Genomic DNA, 22,980 nt, shown 5'->3' with positions numbered 1-22,980 from the left:
GTGTTGCATCACTGATCTGCAGTTTTTTTTTTTTTGGAGAGTGCAGTGGGGTTTTGTTTTTACACCCACGTTGCTTGTGTGGGTGTCCTGTGGCCGCTGAGCGCTGATCAGTGACGTACAATCACTGAACAGCATTTTTGGCACAGGGTTGATATCATTTTTTTTTCTGCAGTTTTTTTAAATTGTTTTTTTTTCGGAGAGTGCTGTGGAAAATTTTTTTAAATTGTTTTTACACCCACGTTGCTTTTGTGGGTGTCCTGTGGCCGCTGATCAGTGACGTACAATCACTGAACAGCATTTTTGGCACAGGTTCTGCAGTTTTTTTTAAATTGTTTTTTTTTTGTTTTTACACCCACGTTGTTTTTGTGGGTGTCCTGTTGCCTTTGAGCGCTGTTCAGTGACGGACGTTACTGACCAACATCTGTGCTCAATTTTTGGCGCAGGACCTTTTTTTTTTTTTTAACCCCTTCAATTTTTTTTTTTTTTTTATTGGGATCAAATTCCTGTATAAAGTATTTTTTTTTCTGCACTACATACACACTACACACTACATACCCCCGTGTTGAAATAAAGTTTGTACCCCCCCTACACTATACACGTGTTGAAACATTACACTTACAGAAACACAAAAATAAAAATGGCATCCCAAATGTCATCCCAAATGTCATCCCAGTCATCCAGAAGAATGTATTCAGCGGAGGAGGCATATGCCATGCTTGCCTCTGACTCAGCCAGTGATGCAAGCGGGGAATTTGAAGGATTCGCCTTAAGCTCCTCTTCCTCCTCTGCTGATGAGGGACCCCCTCAAAGACGCCCCCGTAGAGCAGCTGAGACCCCCCCCCCCCAAATGATTGATCCCGTATGGACCCCACCACCAGACAATTTTGAGCCCCAGGTTCCTGAGTTTTTGGCCATCCCAGGAATCCAATTTGATTCCACAGGTCTCAGAGAAATTGACTTTTTTCAAATTATTTTTCTCTGATGATTTTATAAATTTAATGGTGGACCAAACTAATTTATATGCCCAGCAGTTTATTGCTCAAAACCCCACGTCATCATTTGCTAGGTGGACCCCTGTATGCAGTAGAGATGATGACGTTTTGGGGTCTGGTGTTTCATATGGGCATAGTAAAAAAGCCAGAAATTAGGCAATATTGGAGTACAGCACCCCACTTTACCGTATGGCCATGACCCGGACTCGTTTTGAGATAATCCTTACATTTTTACATTACACCGATAATACACTGTGCCCACCCAGAGATGATCCCACCTTTGACCGGCTATTCAAAGTCAGGCCGGTCATTGATCATTTCAGTGCCAAATTTGCAGAGATGTACATCCCTGAAAAATTTATTTGTATTGACGAGTCCCTTATACATTTTAAAGGAAGGGTTAAATTCCGCCAGTACCTTCCCAGTAAGAGGGCAAGGTATGGCATAAAAATGTATAAGCTGTGTGAAAGCACCTCAGGGTACACCCACAGGTTTAGGGTATATGAAGGGAAGGATTCAAGAATTGAACCGCCAGAATGCCCCCCCTCCCTCGTAGGTGTTAGTGGAAAAATTGTCTGGGATTTAGTGCACCCCTTCCTGGATAAAGGTTATCACCTCTATGTGGATAACTTTTACACTAGCATCCCCCTGTTTAAGGCCCTTGGTTCAAGAGGTACAGCAGCTTGCGGTACTGTGCGTAAGAACCAAAGAGGCCTCCCAAAAACGCACATTGCCCAAGTAATGAGAAGGGGTGAAAGCAGGGGAATATGCACCGAAAATATGTTGTTGGTCAAATATAAGGACAAGAGGGATGTCCTTATACTGACAACAATTCATGGAGACAGTACCACCTCCATCCCTGTACGAGGTACCAGTACCCACACCTCAAAACCTAATTGTATCCTAGATTACAATAGGTACATGGGCGGAGTGGATCTTTCAGATCAGGTACTGAACCCGTACAGTGCCCTGCGGAAAACAAAAATCTGGTACAAGAAGCTGGCCGTGTATATCATCCAGATGGCACTGTATAACGCTTACGTGCTATTACGTTCTACCAGCCAGAGGGGGACATTTATGCACTTTCAAGAGGAAGTCATAAAGGGCCTAATATTTGGGAACCAGCAGGCAGAGGGCCCCAGTACTTCTAGTACTGGCTCCCGTATTGTACCAGGGCAGCATTTTCCTAACGAAATCCCCTCCACTGCAAGAAAGGGCAGGACACAAAAAAGGTGCAAAGTTTGCTATAAAAAGGGAATAAGAAAGGAAACTATTTTCCACTGTGAAACTTGCCCCGACAAACCCGGCCTATGTATAAAGGAGTGTTTTAAAATATACCACACATCTATGGATTATTAGGTTCATCATTTCACCGTGCTTCGGGGGTCTTGCTAATGCCACATAGCACCCACCATTCATTCCACCAGAATCTGAGCTGCAAAATCCAAAAATCACTCCTTCCCTTCTGAGTCCTGCCATGCACCCAATTGGTATATTTTGGTCACATATGAGGCATTGCCATACTCGGGAAAAATTGGGGCACAGATTTTCGGGTGCTTTTTCTCCTTCCTTCCTTGGGAAAATGAAAAATTTTGAGCCAGAACTGCATTTTTTGTGTAAAAAATTTAATTTTTCATTTTCACTGCCCAGTTGTACCACAATTGGTGAAACCCCTGGGGGTTTGAAATGTACACTATACCCCTAGATGAATTCCCTGAGGGGTGTAGTTTGCAAAATGGGGTCACTTGTGGGGGGGTTCCACTGTATTGGTGCTTGGGGGGTCTTGCTAATGCGACATAGCACCCACCAACATTCCACCAGAATCTGAGCTGCAAAATCCAAAAATCACTCCTTCCCTTCTGAGTCCTGCCATGCACCCAAATGGTATTTTTTGGTCACATGTGAGGCATTGCCGTACTCGGTAGAAATTGGGGCACAGATTTTGGGGTGCTTTTTCTCCTTCATACCTTCTGAAAATGAAAAATTTTGAGCCAAAACTGCATTTTTGTGTAAAAAATGTAATTTTTCATTTGCACAGCCCAGTTGTATCAAAATTGGTGAAACCCCTGGGGGTTTGAAATGTACACTATACCCCTAGATGAATTCCCTGAGGGGTGTAGTTTGCAAAATGGGGTCACTTGTGGGGGGGTTCCTAAATTTTAGTATCTTATGGTGCCTAGAAACCTACATGGTGCCTAAAAAATAATCTCATAAAAAGGAGGCTCCAAAATCAAGTAGGTGCTCCTTCTATTATGAAGCCTGTGGTTTGGTCAACGTGCACACTAGGGCCACATATAGGATATTTATGAAAACAAAAGAATTGGGGGAATCAATTTTTAGTCACGTTTCTCTAGTAAAATCTACTGTGTTCCTTAGAAAAATGTATTAAAATTGCAAATCTGCAAAAAAAATGAAATTTTGAAATTTCACCTACACTTTGTTTTAATTCCTGTGAAACACCTAAAGGGTTAACAAACTTCCAAAATGCTGTTTTGAATACTGTGAGGGGTGCAGTTTTTGAAATAGCATCATTTATGGGGGTGTCTCACATACAAGTCCCTCAAAGTCACATCAGAACTGAACTGGTCCCTAAAAAAATCAGTGTTTGAAATTTTCTTGAAAATTTGAGAATTTGCTATTCATATTGTAAGCCTCCTAGTGTCCAAAAAAATTAAAAGGAAGTTGAAATAATGATGGAAACATAAAGTAGACATATGGTCTATGTTAGTTATTAACTATTTTGAGTGGTATGATTATTTGTCTCACAAGCAGAAAATTTAACATTTTGCAAATTGCTAAATTTTCCATTTTTTTACGACATTTTGGTATTTTTCACAAAAAAACACAGACTGTATCGACCCAAATTTACCACTAACTTGAAGTACAATGTGTCACGAGAAAACAGTCTTAAAATCACTGGGATAAGTAAAAGCAAAAAAAAATTATCCCCACTTAAGTGATACATGTCAGATTTGAAAAAAAGGGCTCTGTCAGGAAGGCAAAAACTGGCTGTGTCAGGAAGGGGTTAATAGTATGTTAGTTAATAGTTAAACACATAATAATCTTGCTGGAATTTTTGAAATTCTATAATTATGAGAGAGAGGATTCTTGCAGAGGTTAGATTACCTGCTGTGGCTGCATAATAAGGCCTATCTACAGTACTTCTGTTACAAATACTAGAAGATGAGAATAAGAGGTTTGTCATACCCAACTGTGAGGGCAATCATTATTTATGAATGTGATCATATATGATCATAGAATTGTCTGAGGAATCAACACTCAAAATATGAACATTTTATATATAGATAGATTAGAAAAGTATGTGAATCCTTTGAAATGACCTGTTTTTCTGCATAAATTGGTCACAAAATGTGTTCTGATCTTCAGCTAAGTCACAACAATAGGCCAAGGCAGAGCAGCAGGAGCGGGGAGATGGGTGGAGGGCTCCGACAGAATGGCGGCTGGCGGGGTGTGAAGATTGGTGATAGAATCAGCAGGAGCAGCTCAAATGAGATCTGCTCCATCTGTAGTGCAGATACCTAGCCTTAAAATGATATGCAATATACTTTGATCCAGCACCTATTGATAAATTATCGATTATTAGATTAATCAGTTTCATCTGTCACGACCTGTGATACTTTACCACATGTGGATTTAGCATTTTTGGCACTTATTACCCAACTAAGGGCAATATTCATTTTAGATTTTTTTTTTTTGCTAGCTTTTGTGTGTTCCCTGGAGATGGTTTTTTTTTTTTGGTTTTTTTAAACCATCACATATATTCAATCTCTGTAGTACCCTGTGGATTTTGTATGTGCAGTATTGTTAACCAATGTTAATGTTGCTAGATGATGTCACTTTAAACATGTCACAAGAAACATTAGTATCACTTACTGATGATGTTGCAGAAAGTACTATTTGATCATGCTGAATTTGGCTAATTACCGGAGTAGAGGCCTGTAGACTTGTAGCCTAAAACTCTCTGATTAAATAGAAGGTAGGTAGTTCCAATGGCCCCTACAGATGGGGCGAATTTACCACCACCTCTACTAGATAAATCTGATAACATGCTCACCTTTCTCTGTCTTCAAGGTTTCATCCCAGCAACTCCCCAGAGTTTGCTGTAGACATTCATGGTAAATGTATTCACCTTTGTCTTCTTCATAGCTTTATTATTTTTTTTTCAGTCAGGCTTTGTTCAGATCTTAAAATGTCAATTCATTCATCTAAAATTGGCAAAATTGCTGTAAGCATCTCCAGTATAAAATGAATCGCCGGGCCTCACATTAAAAGGGATATGGCATCTGTAACCACTTTGATTTGCCAGGTGGCTGACTACTCTATTCAACTGTATCCACAACCCATTCTTTTAGCATTGTATATAAATATATTTGCTCATACTATGGTCTTTTTCCCTCAGATTAGAAATGTCGAGACAAATCAGTGTTTGGACAATATGGCGAGGAAAGAAAATGAAAAAGTTGGTATTTTTAACTGCCATGGAATGGGAGGAAACCAGGTAAATTTTCTTTCTGTACAGTATTTGTACCATGGGCTCCTATTTGCTGTACATACAAAAAAATTGGTGTGTGTGTGGATTTTTCTTTTATAATGTTAGTTTATTTACTCAATAACTCTTGATTCCCTTGGTTATTTTTGTTACATAGTACCACTACCGGTCACTCAACTTAAATATTTATTGGTTGCAACTTTTGTCTGCAGTTTCAACCACAATAATATCCATATAGTTTTGCATTAATCACGTCCTACAAAGTGGTGTTTCTATGAGAATGCATAGCTTATCTCCGAAGATTAATTTTTGGTTCTAGGAAATTTTGTCTTTCATAATAATGAGTGCAAGGCAATATACAGTACTGTCAAAGGAAATCAATGATCAAGGTTGCAGCATAGCCAGCCAACTGGTCTTATGAGTTTCAACTATTAACCATACTACATCAGCATATATCTCTTTACTTCTCTCAAAATATCTCCAAGCTTGACCACTCCACTCTTCACAAAATCTGCGTCTCTCTTCTGCAGGGATCAATAGCTGTGATTCACTATTACTGGACTTTTTTTATTGGGCTGCTCCCACCCTATGGAATGCCCTTCCACACACAATATGACTCTCCACTAGCCTCCAAACTTTCACATATTCCCTGAAAACTCACCTCTTCAGGCAAGCCGATTATATTTAAGTACCACAAGCATAACCCTCTGAGGCACTTTTGTATTATGTAGATTTTCTGGACTTTCAACTTGGTGGGACTGCTATGTTATTACTGGTGCCTGTCTTCGTGTTTCCCTCCTATGTCCCTATAGATTGTAAGCTTGCAGCAGGGCCCTCTTACCTCCATGTCTGTCTGTTACCCAGTTTTTTATCACTGTCTGAAATTGTAAAGTGCAACTGCGCTATATAAAAACTGTAATTAAAATATTACAATTCCCTGATCATATGCAAAATCTTGGCGTGGTGCTGGATGGTGGCTTTATATTAAAACATCAGATATCCGAAACAATCAAATCCTCATTCTTTCATATGAGGAACATAGCCAGAAACAAGCACTTTAATCCTAGACTATGAAACACCCTCTACCTTTGTCTCCCAGCAAAATAATTGTACTGTGTACAACTGGTAATAAACGCATCTTCCAAGATGTTAACCAACCAGCCCTATTCTAGCCACATCACACCCATTCTATATTCCCTAATCTGGCTAACTGTAGGACAGCCAATTGTCTTTATGATTACCGTACTGACTTTGCTAGCACTACATGACCCGGGCCCAAGGTGCCTGAAGCAGCTCCCTGAGACCTTACAGTCCTGCTAAATAACTATGATCTGCAGATGAAGGACTTTTAGTAATGTATAGAATCTCCCGAAAATCATCTGGAGGTTTAGCAATTACCCCCCCTCTCCCTGCCAGACATTCTAGCCTAGAATCCTCAGTTTACTATTTCCATGCTCTCTGCATTTTATGAAAAGCTCTTCTGTACATCATTGTTTCTGTACTGTATTATTGGAGAAAGAGCTTTATATGAATACAATTTCAGTAAATATGGATTCCAGTAAATATGTAAAAAACTAAAACCCTCAATGTTGCAGGTACTTCATATAGTTGTTGAAGAAGACAAATGCTGTAAATTGTTGTACTCAGTATTTGTATTCGTCACTTTCACGGTCATGAAATCCACTTCATTATCTTCAAGTAGCGTAGTCAGTTTAGTAATGTGATGCTATAGTTTTGTACAGTATGACCTCATTTACAATAAATCTATTTTTTTTAAATATTTGTCTAATATACAAAAATATATTATATATTTTTTATTCTTTTTTTTTTCCCGCTTTAAAGGTTTTCTCTTACACAGCTAGCAAAGAAATTCGAACGGATGATTTATGTTTAGATGTCTCCAAGCTTAATGGTCCAGTCACAATGCTTAAGTGCCACCATTTAAGAGGCAATCAGCTATGGGAGTACGATCTAGTGGTAAGTATTACAGATATCTTTTAAATGTCTTGTGCTCTGAACTTTTTGTATGTATACTTTTCCCAACAGAAACCTATAACATTTCCAGTTTTATATAGAAGTTACTTTCCTAGAGAAATAATGCACTATTAAGCCATGTTATACATTTTAGAGCAGATTGCAGACCAAGCCATGTTAAACTTTTTGGTATAGATAGAAATTTAGTGGCAGAAGTTGGCCTATTGGTAAGCAATACCTCATCACATTGAGGCTCTGGGTTCAACACCCATCAAGGCCCTAATCATGTGGATTTTTATGTTCTTGTATTTGTGTGGGTTTTTCTTCTTTTTTGCCCTCATTTCTGAAATATGCCAGCAGTTTAATTATATTCTGATTCTCTTTCTCACCCCATACGCACTAGGTGAGAATTTAAAAGATAACGCTCAGAACGGCATCCTTTTTTTTTTTTTTTTAATAAAGGAAAAATTCAAAATACAGCACTCATTTCTTTTGAGTAAAGGTTGAATAACCATAATGTAGTACTGGAATGAATTGTTTAATAGCTCAAACTAAAGTGCTTGTGTAGTTATACGGTGCCAGCATAGTGCCGTGCTTCTCAGTACCCTTGTGGTGCTTGCTTCGCTCGCCCACGCTGCGGGCTCGGTGGCTCGCTACACTCGCCACGCTATCTAAAATCAACTCCATGCCAACATGGATAGTGGGGGGGTATGAACTATCCATGTTGGCATGGAGTTAAGTTACTTTATTTTACATAGTTTGTGGCGCCGTGAAACTACACAAGTACCCAAACTATCTCTACAATATTAAGTGACACAAATATAAAAATCACATAAAATATATTACAATGTGCAGCATATTTGCTGATTACTCTTAAATGGTGCTATATCAAGATTTAATAACCTCTATACCAGTCCACACTTTCTAGGAAAAAGTTGTTTTACCAAAATAATTACATGCTACCTAAGATTTATTAGTTTTCATTGGAGAGTTCATGAGTGAAATTGTTTGACCCCTAGCCAATGATCTATCATATGTAACAAGTGTCATGTTTGATCCTGAAAGCAAGCTGGACTATACAGAACTTCTTTTCTTTTTTTTTTTTGTGCTGGCTAAACATTTGTCACATCAATATTTCTTTTGATCTGCCAATGCCGTCTCTCCAGAATTTAAATACCACAGATTCACAACCAATCATTCAGTATTTGTCAGCCTATTTAATCCAATGAGAAGCTATGCTTTTTTATAATAGAGAACAATTTAGACTTTTTTTTATCTCTGGAGAGACTCTTCTCCTACAACCTGATTGGGCTTGGGAGGCGCCGCAAAGAGGAATTGACCAAAAATAGGTGTACCAAGCTTGTGGTATCATAAACACTTGAGGCTTTAATTGCTGCCAAAGGGGTACATCAACCAAGTATTAAGCAAATGCTGTGAAATGCCCCAGGAACTTTTGTCACATTGTCATAATTGGGGTTATTGTGGGTAGAATTTTGAGGGGAAAATGTATTTATTCCGTTTTATAATAAGGCTGTAGCACTGGGACTACTTTCCAGATGTACCTGTTCTGCATGAACACTACTGTGTATATCCATTTACATTCTGAGCATGTGCAGGCTTTATTCATGTCCGGTTACACAACACACTGTGCTTCATCCCCACATGGTGTCTGGATTATTTGTAAAGTTGCTAATGCTTTAGCTGGAGAATAGCTTATGATTGGATGTTCACATAACCCACCCTATCAGAGGCCAGGAATATTCTTACCCTTCCGAAGATTCCTTAGGCATGGAAACCACTTTTTTAGTCATTGTATTTATGCTAACTCTGGTGTTGTTTCACCATTGGTTTGTACGCTATTAGCATGATCCTTGCTTGCAACAATGTTACAGTGTAATTGGTACAACATCATATATGAGTAATTTAAATATGTTGTGACTAGGGCTTCGCGCTCTACTAGAGTTTACAGCACCAGCAAGCTGTACTTAATATTTTGTGTACTGTCAGGTTTCAATCAGACCACCTACAATGATAAGTTGCAATGAATGGGATTATATTGAATTTTGCTGATTTAAAAGAGAAAAAAGTATCAGATTGCTGCAGAATTGAATGTGATTGTTCATGCATATGTGTGTCAGATCCATTTTGCTTTTAAAGTAAAAATATTCTTTATTAATGATTGGCTCTAAAATGTTTTACATGTCTCACCTGGTGAACTTGATTAAACAATTATGTATCCCGTTTTAATTTTTTCTAGAAGTTAACCCTGGTTCATGTGAATAGCAACCAGTGCCTGGACAAAGCTGCAGAAGAAGACAGTCAAGTACCCAGCATCAAAGACTGTAATGGCAGCCACTCTCAACAGTGGCTGCTGCGTAATGTTACACTCCCAGAAAACTTTTAGAACATGACATAATTGGCAGCCAATTGAGAAATGGAATAAAAAATGTTAATAAAGAAAAAGAATAGACTGCGCTACCTCTGCACATGTGACTTGCACATCCTCAAGTATTCACAGAAGGAAACTTTTTGGTGCACTTGTAATATAAGGGGACCGTAGGGCGCACATATCAGCTCAGGCTAACTTGTGGGTTTTCCAGTAGCTGAAATAGCCCACCTCTATGAGGACATGAAATAGCATACTTTGTATCAGAACTGTGCATATTGAAGTTTACAAGAAGGAACAAAGTCTCCCTCATCAATGAATTATTCATGAGACCTAAAGACAATGCACACTAATGTGTTGGTCGCTAGAAGAATTGCATATCAATACAGTGAGCTTTCACATCTCTAGCCTCTGCACAGCATCACGCTGCAGAAGGTAGAAGCCAAGCAGCTGTGATGATCTGCTGACTGTTTTATCAACGCCAAGATGCTCCATATTCCGAGACAAGAATGTACATGACAGACAACTGCAGAATCCCAAATAATATTTCTAATTTTACCTGTCATTTTTACATGCAAAAAAGAAAAAACCACAGGGTTTAAAAGGAGTAGGAAATCCTATATATCAAAAGTACAATTTGTTGTAGCAAAATCAGATTTATATGTAGATTTGTTTTTAATCTATGCTGGGACAATAACCAATTTAAAGAAAATCACTTTTTGGTTGCGTGATAGTAACAGAGTATATTTTTCATGGCGAGAATGGCATTCATTTGTAAAAGAAAGATGCTTGAGATAAACTGGGGTGGATAAAGTCTTTTAAGCATTTGTTTTTTCTTTTTAAATCTCAATTTTTGTTGTTGGGGTACTGACTAAGGTATTGATGTCTATTCTTCACCTTGCCTTCTAAAATGCAGGCTTAATAATATCATGCAACATTAGTGTTGTGTTATCTGATGCATTCAGTCTCTGTTTTTGTTTGCGGATACTAGAAAACAAAAAAAGGTCCAAAAAACAAACAAGAAATGCAGTTAAATTATAACTGTTTATTTGTAGTGCCCAAGATTCATACTACTGTACACTTTTTTTTACACAGCAATAAATCTTGTTTGTTCTAGACAAAACGTTGTGTCTATGAAATCAAAATAATAGATAGCAATAATGTAACACGCACACTTTCACCTTTGCTCACAGCAGAACTAATGATTTGTGGAGAAAATTTTGTTTTATTATGGTATGCTTCACTTTCATGAGAAAATAATTACAGGTTGAGTATTCCTTTTGGGTAACGGATTATTCCGTATTTTGGAATATATTTATATTTCAATGAGGTATCTTGCATTTATGTTGTATAAAAACATCAAACACATGAAATACACACAAATATATTTTATTTGTGCATAAAACAAGGTTTCAAAACATGAGAGGCGAATTCTACTCACCGATAATTCCTTTTTCTTCCTAGAGATCCCATGGCAGCCATAACACTGGAAGGGTTCCCTTCCCCATAGATTTAGACAGGACACTTTTCTCTCTGGGACCGCCCACCTTGGATATAATGGCCCCCTCCTCCCATCCACCTGTGTCTTTTGAGTGTCTCCGTAATAAGGTCCCTAGAGAAAACACATCATACACAAGGAGGGGGGGGGGGGGGGCTAGTGGCTGCCATGGGATCTCTAGGAAGAAAAAGGAATTATCAGTGAGTATAATTCGCCTCTTTCCTCTACGATCCCCATGGCAGCCATAACACTGGGACATACCCAAGAATAAATACACGGGAGGGCTTATATGCATGTAAAATTATTTTACTGAGAAGCCAGTCAACCAGACAAAGCTTCCTGTAGAACATGCTTCCCAAAGTGGGCAAGAGAAACATCAACAGCATAATGATTGGCAAATGTGTGGACTGAAGACCAAGTTTCTGCTTTGCAAATCTCCGTCACTGAAGCCTTCGCCTTCTTTGCCCAGGAACTGGAAATTGCCCGCGTAGAGTGTGCCTTCAGAATAGGGGGCGCAACCTTATCTTCCTGCTTGTAAGCGAACAGAATTAATTCCCGGATCCATCTTAAAATCGTTTAACCGGTGCATTTCCTTTCCTTAATCCTTCTGGGATCAGAAACAGATGCTTAGTTGTTCTATAGCTCTGAGTTCTTTCCAGATATATTGAAATGCCTCTGACTAGATCCAATGTGTGCCACACTTTCTGTTCATCGGAAGAAGTTGCTCTATCTTTAGAAACAAGGCTTGTTTTTCTTCCATCCCCTTTGGAACTCTTGAGTTCATGTACCTGTTCTGTTGAGGGAATCTTGCAAATTCTATACAATAGCCTTGATTTATAATGTTCAGCACCCATCTGTCTTTTATCAGACTGCTCCATTCTTCTGTAAAGTGAAGAAGCCTGGCTCCAATTTGTCTGTCCTGGTTGTAGTTATAGTTTTCCTCCTCTCTCAGACTGGAATTTTCCACGAAAATTCTGCCGAAAGGACACCTGCGATGTGTTAGGATTTCCTCTTCTGTAATAAGGTCTCCCTGGGCGATAACTCTTAGCTTCTTTAAATGACTGTCTATTAGAATGAGGATATGGGAATCGATTTCTCCTGTCTTGGGGTAACCGAACTGACTTCCCCCTGGATATCTTCTGTATCATGGTATCCAATTTGGAGCCAAATAAGAACTTGCCTTCAAATGGTAAGGCCGTAAGCTTATTTTTAGAGTTGGCATCTGCATTCCAAGGCTTAAGCCATAAGGCTCTCCTCGCTGTTACTCCTGCCGCCATAGATTTGGATGCGAAGGAGACCACATCTAGTGATGCTTCGCATAGGTAACTTCTTATTAGATATTGTTTGGATATTCTCTCTTCTATATCCGTATGTATATTTGAGGCCCAAAGATGCAGCGCTCGGGATACAGAAGCTACTGCCACACTAGCTTTCAATGACCCCGCCGATGCTGAATGTACTTTGCTTAGAGAATTTTCGATTTTTTTGTTTTTTCTGTCCATCTTCTACTGGGATGGTAGATCTGGAAGTCAGCTCAGCCACAGCCGTGTCAACCATGGGAATTAAACACAAGCCTAGGAATTCAACATCCTTGTACGGGTACATCTTCTCTACTCTGTTTCCTAATGTTCATTTTTTATCAACATTGGCCCATTCTTTTCCAATCATTTCTCACCACTTTATGGACCGGGAAAGTTCTTCCTTTTCTAGACCTGTCCTCGAAGAACGTGTCTTTTTCTTCAGAAGTGGATGCTTCTTCCTTGTAATTCATTGCTTTATATAAGTTTTTAAGCATGCTTTCTACTAATTCCAGGTTAAAAGCTCTCTCATTCTCCAATTCTCCTGACTCGTCCGTAGAACCTTTGTCTAAACATTCTACCTCTTCCGACGTGCCTTCATCTTGAATGAACTCAGCCTGAGCTCTGGATCTATTAACAGATTGTCTTTGCGCAAAATCATCTTTAGAAACAAATGTCTGCTTCATCCAACTCATAAGTTCTTTGAGCACCTCAGACTGTTCAGGCTTTTTATTCTTCTGACTCTCTTCACACTTGTCACACAAAGATTTCTTCTGAGCCGAAGCAAATAGACATGCAGGTAACTTCAATAAACTTCTTTTTAGCAATCCTTTTCTTAGGAACAGATGGAGCAGGCACACTAAAAGATACAAACTGCACTAAGTATCTATCTGAAAATTAAACTAATGCCCAAAATCAAAGGGCTTACCTCACAGGGGCATCATCCGGCTTGTGGGGAGAAGGCAAGTCTGTGCTGGGTTCCATTTCTGTCACACACACCAATCCTGCTGGCTAGAAAATGCTGCCATGCTTTTACCCTATGCAGGGTTTAAATATGGCGCCTTAACCCCAGGCGGAACTAAAATACTTCTGCCGAGTTTCCTCGGGGAAGATTTACTGTGCGCACCAGTTTACTGCAGGGCCGAAGTGAGGCAATTGTGTACTTCCGACCTCTTCTGCCTTATCAAGTTCAGCGTGCAGCCGTGGCTTGTCAGCTCGGGGATGCCGCTGCCTTACTGTGTGTTACATGGTGCTTCCAGCTTCTCAGCACCCGCTTTCCATGAGGCTCTTCTCCTGTAAGCTGCAGTACTCTGAGGTAACATAGCGCACACAGATATAAGTATACTCCATAGGAATGTATCCACAGCAGGTAAAATTTGCATAGAGGCAGGTATAATACCTCCTCATGCATCCTCTTCTCCCTGGGGAGCCACCCCATTCAGCTCCTATGCTGACAAGAGGTAACCATGCTTGAAATAAAAATAACAACTTACTCTGTCTAAACTCACTAGGTGACAGGAAAAAGACAGGTGGATGGGAGCAGGGGGCTATTATACCCAAGGTGGGTGGTCCCAGAGAGAAAAGTGTCCTGTCTAAATATATGGGGGGAAGGGAACCTCCCAGTGTTATGGCTGCCATGAGGATCGTAGAAGAAACAAAGTTTGTGTACTATCACAGGTAATGAAGTTAAATGCCAAGCAATCATTTTCTTGCAAATATTTAGTGCGTTACATATCATGTCCCCAGAAGTGCCAGTTACAGATGTAAACTGGAGAAGGAAAGAATGTATCTGTGTGGTGCACCTAAAGAATTATAAAATATAACTTTTATTTGCTATATTTTAAAATCCTTCGAAATATAAAACACATGAATACACATAAGACACGGACAGTGAAGAATAAAAGGATGTGAATCCTCACACCGTGATATGTCTCCCTTCTTTATTTCAATTTCCTATACTGGTGCACTGATGGCTGTTTAATGTACATGTAATTTAAACTGCTGATTGTTACACTTTCACTCCACGGGTACTTTTAGTAATTTTGTATCAAATAAGAGCAACACTGTAATAAACAATGAGGGAATAGTATCCCAGAAGTTTATGAACAACAGATGGTCTTTTTTAATACGTGAGTCAGTCAGACAGTATAACACAGTAGATATGTGTCCCGGAGAGCGGCTAATTCCCCAATGTGGATATATATTGAGTATAAATCAGGTTAAAAGGACCAGGTCCTTTGAAGCTCTTGTCTGTGAAGCGTATGCAGACCTCACACACCGTGTGTATGTGTGTTCCTAGCCACCCCCTTCCCTTTGAAATGTATTTATGTTGATCTGTTTAGCTTAAAATATTGGTGCTCCCCAGTCCCGGCTACCCCAGCTGTCTCAGCCAGAGACGTGTGTGTCACGCTGAACACTGCGCCATACATACCTGCAAGCAGACGGATTTCTGTGAGTGAAGTGGCGCACCTCTACCGCTGTCACTCCAAAGAAGCAAGCTGGGGTTGCTGCCCATCCATCTAGAAAATAGCAGCAGGGTTTTTGAGCGCTAGGGACAGGTGTGCTGTGATGTGTACAGATAGCTGCCCTCTGGTAGAGGGATGCCGCCCTCAATACAAGGTGCACAAAGAAAAAGAACCAGTAGGCGCCTTCTGTACACTTAAAACTATTTATTTACCAAATATCACAAGAAACCATAAAAACATATGTATAAATAAACAATAAAACAATGATGCATGCATGCACAATAACCACAATTATTCTAAAAAGCCATTCAGATGCAAGTGCATAATGTTTGTAACTATAGTTACCAGTTCCTTTTTAGGACAAGTGGGGCGTTGAGGTTGGCAAGTGTTTCCAACAGATCACACTCAGTGGTGGTGTAATTAGTGAAAGAAAAATCCTTTCCAGCAAGCCTTAGGTAAAGTCCTTTCCTTAAATGCTGATGTTTTTATATATAAAGGTCAGTCTTTTATTGGACAATGCAACCTCCTGTGACCATCTGACATGTAAGTTGCTCAGTGTGTTATTAGGTCACAGTACCTTTTGTGAGGTTTTCCACACTTGCTTTGTCCGGCCAGTGGATCTGACTGCAGCCAGACTGCACAATACTCCAAAGGGTGAGCAGCAGGTGACTGCCGCTCTTGGGTGCGCTGTTGTCAGGCGCACAAACCACCGTGTGTGGTAACTGCCGGATGAAGCTCCGTTTGCAGGCTAACTGTGTCAGCTGCAGGAACCGGGTTGTCGCGGGTTGGTTCAAGCCGATATGGCAGATGTTTCCTCTCGGTCTAATGCCGTCAGTGTTCCCCGTCGGTCCTCAGCTGTCGACACTTCTGAATAGCTCCTCACAAGACGCGTTTCGCTGCGCTCAGGCAGCTTTTTCAATTTCAGGAATGTGAGGATTCACTCCTTTTATTCTTCACTGTCCGTGTCTTATGTGTATTCATGTGTTTTTATATTCGCAGTATTTTAAAATAAAGCAAATAAAAGTTATATTTTATAATTCTTTAGGTGCACCACAAAGATACATTCTCTCCTCCTGTTTCTATGAATTAACTGTCCCGTGGTAGCACACCCCTGATCGTATATAAGTCCTACTGGCTCACATTTATCTATAAGGGGTCCAGTCAAAACAAATCCAATATTTTTCTGTGCGACCAGTCACCCCCCAAAAAAAACCTCCAGTTACAGATACCAGTACTGCTTTTAGCAAGAAATAAATTCACTTTCTAGAATGTATCGTTTTCAGAATAATTTAAATAATGGATATTTGGATAAGGAATACTCAACCTGCATTTACATATTAGTCAGTTTTTCTAAGTGATACCAACATTTGTTTGTCATGATTTATCATGGCTGGTTTTATGAGGTACCCTTTCAGCACAGAGGAAGAGTGCCCCAGAAGAGTACTCCCATTTCAAGTAATGGAGAACATAGAGGATGGAGTTCCCAGACATTTTTGAATCACGGCATCCTATAGTATCAGCATTTTTTCACTCCACCCAAGTCCAAAAGTTTGTTATTGAAAAATTCAAATAACATTTTTGAATACAGTAAATTGTGCTTCTGTCATCCAAAGGGCCAGTTATGTGTTGTTGGACAGTTTTGCACTTCTGTTTCTTACATTTTTTTTATGATACGCAGAGCCCGCACTGGTTTTTTTTATGACTCTGACCATAAATCATTTTATCTGGTCCTGGACTACAAACCAGTTTGAGAACAACATTAGATGCTGTATGCTTTGTTGAATATACACCTTTTAGTTTGTGTTTTTTATTTGAGTGAGGTTTTTTTTTGATCTGAAAAAAGAATAATGTTACAGAGTGGTATGCATTTCATTTACATCTCTGCTTACAACTGGAGTCTGTAAGGGGACATTTTTATTCAGGACTTGTTGACCGAACTGTGGCCTGTGTACACCTATATATAAGCCTGATACACATGCTTTTAGATGTCTAAGGTCTGTGCATGAACACACTGATGTAATATCAAACCAACTTAGCTCTGCCACACATGCATTTTGTACTGTGCATTTTCTTGTTAGCACAAGTCCAACTCAGTAACAAGGTGCACAGTTTTCAGACATAATTCAAAATTAGTTATCTGCGTCATGTCATTCAACATGACCCTAAAAAAAAAAAATATATGTATGTGTGTCAAGAAGAAAAGGGCGGCACTCACGGGTTTAAGTGAAAAAATCTTTAGTGCAAAATGGTGTCACATTGGGCCTTATTTTGGTTCATTCTTTCTCACAAAATCCTTCTTAGATGGGCAAAACCATGTGCACTGCAGGTGGGGCAGATGTAACATGTGCATAGAGAATTAGATTTGGGTGGGGTTTTACTTCAAAGTGAGATCTATATTGCAGTGTAAAAATAAAGCAGTCAGTATTTACCCTGCACAGAAACAAAATTACTCACCCAAATCTAATTCGCTCTGCACATGTTACATCTGCCCCCCCTGCAGTGCACATGGTTTTGTCCATCTAAGAAGGATTTTGTCAGAAAGAATGAACCAAAATAAGGCCCATAGACCGACGTTTTGAGGCTGCTGGGCCTCTTTTTCAAGGTGTGAACGGCTGGGAAGGCAGCAAGGCATTGGGAACCGACAACTAGAGTGCCGACCTACCTTTGGGAAAATATATATATATATCTGGTTGTGGCTGGCCGGCACTCCAGGGCTGTTAGGGCTTGGTGCCTTCCGTGGGTTAACTCACTGAACCAGTGAGCAGAGTATATAGGTTGGTGGATCACGGTGGCACTCTCAGGCTTCACAAAATAAATGACAGATGCCAAATGTAATCTTTCAACGTTTCAGTGCCCGTGCACTTTTATCAAGAAATGGCAGAATGAAAAACAATGTGTGACTTACCTATATATAAAGAAACAGTGATACAGCTTGTGGCAGACGCTGCTTCCGGACGCCACCGCAAGGTAGGGCGCTCAGTAACTGCGTCATCACAATTCCACAACATGTTGCCTAGCAACCAAGATAAACAAACAACGTGTTATAGTAAAGTGTTAAATAATCAGTGAAAAATGTACAATACGTAACATATATGTGCATACGGATAAGATGCACCAAGTATAGATGCAATGGATGATAATAAATGAAATAATATGACTTTAAAAACAATGTTAAAAATTACACCACACACTGGCTCCGATGGATGTTAGATTGGGCACGTGTGCAAGCCAACAGTGTAAATTATAGATTTAGGGGCTGTATGTCGCTGTGGCAGTATTCTCTCTACGGGTCGGCACACCATGTTCTAGGTCTGTGTAGACCGTGATTGTGTCGATCAGAGACATGCAATACTAGAACTGCATTATAATGCAATGGAGTGCTTGATATGCCCATGTAGGATCCGGGGGAAATATATAACGAAATATTGTATAATTCTGATGGGTGCTATTGTCTACAGGGATCATTACAGAAAGGCATGCAATCCTAAGGATTCATTAAGGCCTCTAGGTGCCAGAGTGCCCAATCTTTCAATCCATTTGGTTTCCAGTTGTAATAATTTCAAATTTCTATCTCCTCCATGCTTTAATGGGGGGACCTGGTCTATTATGATATAACGAATAGCAGTAATGTGGCAAAGTGGCAAACTTTTGGCAAAGTGTCTTGCCACAGGCTGTTCACGGTCTCCCTTAATGATGGCTGCCTTGATGGCTGATATGTGGGCAGCCATCCTTTCCTTGAACTGACACTCAGTTTTTCCGATGTAACAGAGGGAGCAGGGGCATGAAATCAGATATATCACATAGCGAGATGTGCAAGTTAAGCGGAAATGTATGGGAATTTTTCAACCCGTGAAGGGGTGATTGAAAGTGGTACCAGTCTGTAGGTACCCACAGGTGGTGCAATTGGGACACCTGACACAACCCTTTTTAGGAGCCATCATGAAGGGAGACAGTGAACAGCCTGTGGCAAGACACTTTGCCCAGGCCAAACATAGCATTACTGCTATTCGTTATATCATAATAGACCAGGTCCCCCCATTAAAGCATGGAGGAGATAGAAATTTGAAATTGGAAACTGGAAACCAAATGGATTGAAAGATTGGGCACTCTGGCACCTAGAGGCCTTAATGAATCCTTAGGATTGCATGCCTTTCTGTAATGATCCCTGTGGACAATAGCACCCATCAGAATTATACAATATTTCGTTATATATTTCCCCCGGATCCTACATGGGCATATCAAGCACTCCATTGCATTATAATGCAGTTCTAGTATTGCATGTCTCTGATCGACACAATCACGGTCTACACAGACCTAGAACATGGTGTGCCGACCCGTAGAGAGAATACTGCCACAGCGACATACAGCCCCTAAATCTATAATTTACACTGTTGGCTTGCACACGTGCCCAATCTAACATCCATCGGAGCCAGTGTGTGGTGTAATTTTTAACATTGTTTTTAAAGTCATATTATTTCATTTATTATCATCCATTGCATCTATACTTGGTGCATCTTATCCGTATGCACATATATGTTACGTATTGTACATTTTTCACTGATTATTTAACACTTTACTATAACACGTTGTTTGTTTATCTTGGTTGCTAGGCAACATGTTGTGGAATTGTGATGACGCAGTTACTGAGCGCCCTACCTTGCGGTGGCGTCCGGAAGCAGCGTCTGCCACAAGCTGTATCACTGTTTCTTTATATATAGGTAAGTCACACATTGTTTTTCATTCTGCCATTTCTTGATAAAAGTGCACGGGCACTGAAACGTTGAAAGATTACATTTGGCATCTGTCATTTATTTTGTGAAGCCTGAGAGTGCCGCCGTGATCCACCAACATATATATATATATATAGATATATATATATATATATATCTATATATCTATATATATATATATATATATCATTTATTTGCAATTTGAATAATTTTATTTTCCTAACCAGACATTTTTGTGTTTTCATTCTCGCCGTTTAACTTTCCTAATTACTTGAATGAAATTATACTGTAGTAGAACCAGAAATGCTGTATGATCATTTATCAGTAGTGGGCTACCACAACATACTGCAGTTATAATTGAATAAGAAGTTGGAATATGAGTGCCATAAATGTTTTTTAATCTACAGAAAGCTTAATGAGATAATGTAAAATTTCAGTACAGTACTTGTGTAGTTTCATGGTGGCAGTTACGTCGTCAGCATAGCATCCCTGTCAGAATCTGTGTAGTGTTCCTGCGGCCAGCGTAGTTAGCGTGGTCAGTCAGAAGTAGCGTAGTGTTCCCACGAGCGTCCCTGTCGGAATCAGCGTAGTGTTCCTGCGGCCGCTTAGTGTAGCCAGCGTCTGTCAGAGCCAGGGTACTGTTTCCATGGTCAGCAGTACGCAATTAGCGGAGTCACATTGTCAGTTATGGCTGCCGAAAAGTTAACCATATTTAACACTATCCACGCCAGTCTGAAGCGTGGCGAGCGGACGCAGATTACATTTAAAGTAATCCGCGGGGCTCGCTGTGCTCGCCACGCTTCGGGCTTTATAAAATCAACTCAACCGAAGTTGATAGTGGGGGTATGTCCGAAGTGGATAGTGGGGGTATGAAAAGGTTCAGAGGACGTGGAACACATCCCCTGACGGGGCTCGCTGCTATCGCCACGCTTCGGGCTAGCGTGTATAGTGGGGGTTTGAAAAGGAGGCCTTTGCCAGGATGTAACATGGGTAAAAATAAGAAATATAATCTGTCTGTAAAATATCAGAACCTACCAAATCAGCAATGGATATCTATACCAGGTTGAACTAGATGGACGCAAGTTTTATTTTTCAGCCTTACCTACTATGTAACTATGTAACAAATGTGTCCTTTATTGTGCATGAGCCGCATTTGCACACCGCACCCCCCTTTGTGCAATGGATGCAAGCGCTACTGAACCCCTAACCCGTTCAGCAGGATTGCCATACCCTGCCACAATACTGAGACGCACAAGCATCTCATACAGGGGGAGCGCCTCTCCGCTGGTCCCCATATGATCCCCACTCAGCCGGCATCCGCCAGCGCAGGGGATCTGGCGGTTACCGGCGCTGTGTGAGAGACGCTCACTACGCTTGCCAGGGACAGAGCTACAGCTCCCGGGGACGGGACGGTGACTATGCTAACTACGCAGGGTTGCCACAGAGACAGTACGATTACTACGCTAGGCTGCCGCCGTGAAACTACACAAGTAAGGCAGCCGTTGGGTTATGCTGTTCTACGCTGACCACGTAGATTCAAACGTAGCTTAGGCTGCTGCTGTGAAACTACACAAGTACCAAAACTTCTTTACAGCACTGTAAGTTTGGGACTTTGTTTTTCCATTAGATATACAATAGTGATAATACCTTGTATTTATGTAAGTATGTAAAGAAATTGCTAGTAGCCATGCTCTCAAATTTGTAAATATAGCAGTAGTGTTCAGAACTGAAATACAGATCAGTTTGTGCTACAAGCACAACTGCAGAGTGTGACACCAAAGGCAGGTAAGAGGAACTATACAGCTTTTAAAAAGTGCAGGTTCAAGACCGCAATCAAAATTACTGATCCCAATTTCACATTAATACTAACTGTTTACTAAAATAGTGGCTTATATATCTTGCTACCCAGCTATCCCACTACTATACTACACTGTCGCAGCATTCCATGCTGATTATAGAAATCTATATTGTATTGCAAATGTAGATATAAAATCTCATATTGTACGTTCTGTCAAGGTGCTTTTCCTTTTTCTTAAAAGATCTGTGAATATTTAACCCTCTCAGTGCCAAATTAATTTGTCGAAATAGGTGTGAAACTTGCCAAGCAAACTTTTTTTTTCATCATAATGACCTGTAATGTTTACCATATATAGGAAATATAGGTGGGTATGTAATCCCGGATCACGACTGACTGTCCATTCCGACAGCCGTGATCCTGGCACATTTGCGTTTTGCTGGACAGAAAATCGACAGACGGGATTCAATGTCCCGTCTGCCGATTTGCAAAAAGGGGGTAGCATTGAATAGAAACCTGCTGCTAATTCCCCTGGCGGGGGATTGCATACCCCCCCCCCCCCCACCACCATAATATTATTTTACACAACATTTTTTATTTGAATTTATATTGAGTGAATGTATAACATGTGACCAACGTTGGCATTTTTAGTGGATATTTTGTGCATCTCACAGATGTTTGCACACAAAGGGTTAAGAAACTTGCTTACATTTTAGGTTTAGTGACTTTAATGCCTGTAAAATATTTATTACATGCATTTACTCGCAGAAGACAATTACCTACAGTAATGCATATGTACTTTAAAAAGTGTACATTGTAATGCTTGTTCTAGTTTAAAAATAGCAAAAAATGGATTTATAATTTCATATTTGCAGTTTTCCAAAATGAAGTGACACACTGTGAAGCCAATATGACATTTAGAACCATATTGAGTTCGCTGCCAGGCCTGATTTAATGAGGATAATTTAACTTGAAAGCAGTTGATAAAACAACTGAAACCTTGTTTTAGCAGTTTGGAGAGTCTTTATTAATTTACCCAGTCTGAGCGCTGCTCCTTGGGAGTGTATAAGGTTGAGCAATTGATGAGAATTCCTAGATCCATGTTACTGACACTCTTGTGACAAATCAAGTTGAAACCAATAAGATTACCAATTGTTCCCGAATATTCTCCCAGTACAAATACACAGTGGGAAAGGATTGGCCATTGTTCAAAGCCAATCCAAACTTGGAATATTTTGTGCATAAATAGGCTCATGGGTGTTACAAATGTGGAAAAATGCAGAGACCTATTAAGTTCATCCCATTTCTAGAAATGTGATTTGCTTGAAAAAA

The 22,980-nt window shown here is 40.0% G+C and overlaps 1 protein-coding gene across 3 annotated transcripts in view; it reads left to right on the top strand.

Annotated features, from left to right (window-relative positions):
* GALNT1 (polypeptide N-acetylgalactosaminyltransferase 1) overlaps positions 1–10,689 on the top strand; it is a 205,261-nt gene extending 194,572 nt beyond the window's left edge. For all 3 annotated transcript variants that reach the window (XM_083188257.1, XM_083188256.1, XM_083188258.1), the window contains exons 10-12: positions 5,413–5,511; positions 7,345–7,479; positions 9,734–10,689. In XM_083188257.1, the coding sequence (XP_083044383.1) occupies positions 5,413–5,511; positions 7,345–7,479; positions 9,734–9,880 (381 nt within the window). In that variant the 3' untranslated portion in view covers positions 9,881–10,689. The remainder of the gene's footprint in view (positions 1–5,412; positions 5,512–7,344; positions 7,480–9,733) is intronic.
* Positions 10,690–22,980: the final 12,291 nt, after the last annotated feature.

This window comes from Crinia signifera, chromosome 5, assembly GCF_055691185.1.
Source record: "Crinia signifera chromosome 5, ASM5569118v1, whole genome shotgun sequence".
In the NCBI taxonomy this organism is placed as follows: domain Eukaryota; kingdom Metazoa; phylum Chordata; class Amphibia; order Anura; family Myobatrachidae; genus Crinia; species Crinia signifera.
Note: the sequence above shows the minus strand (reverse complement) of the source record. Positions and strands in the feature narration are given on the sequence as shown.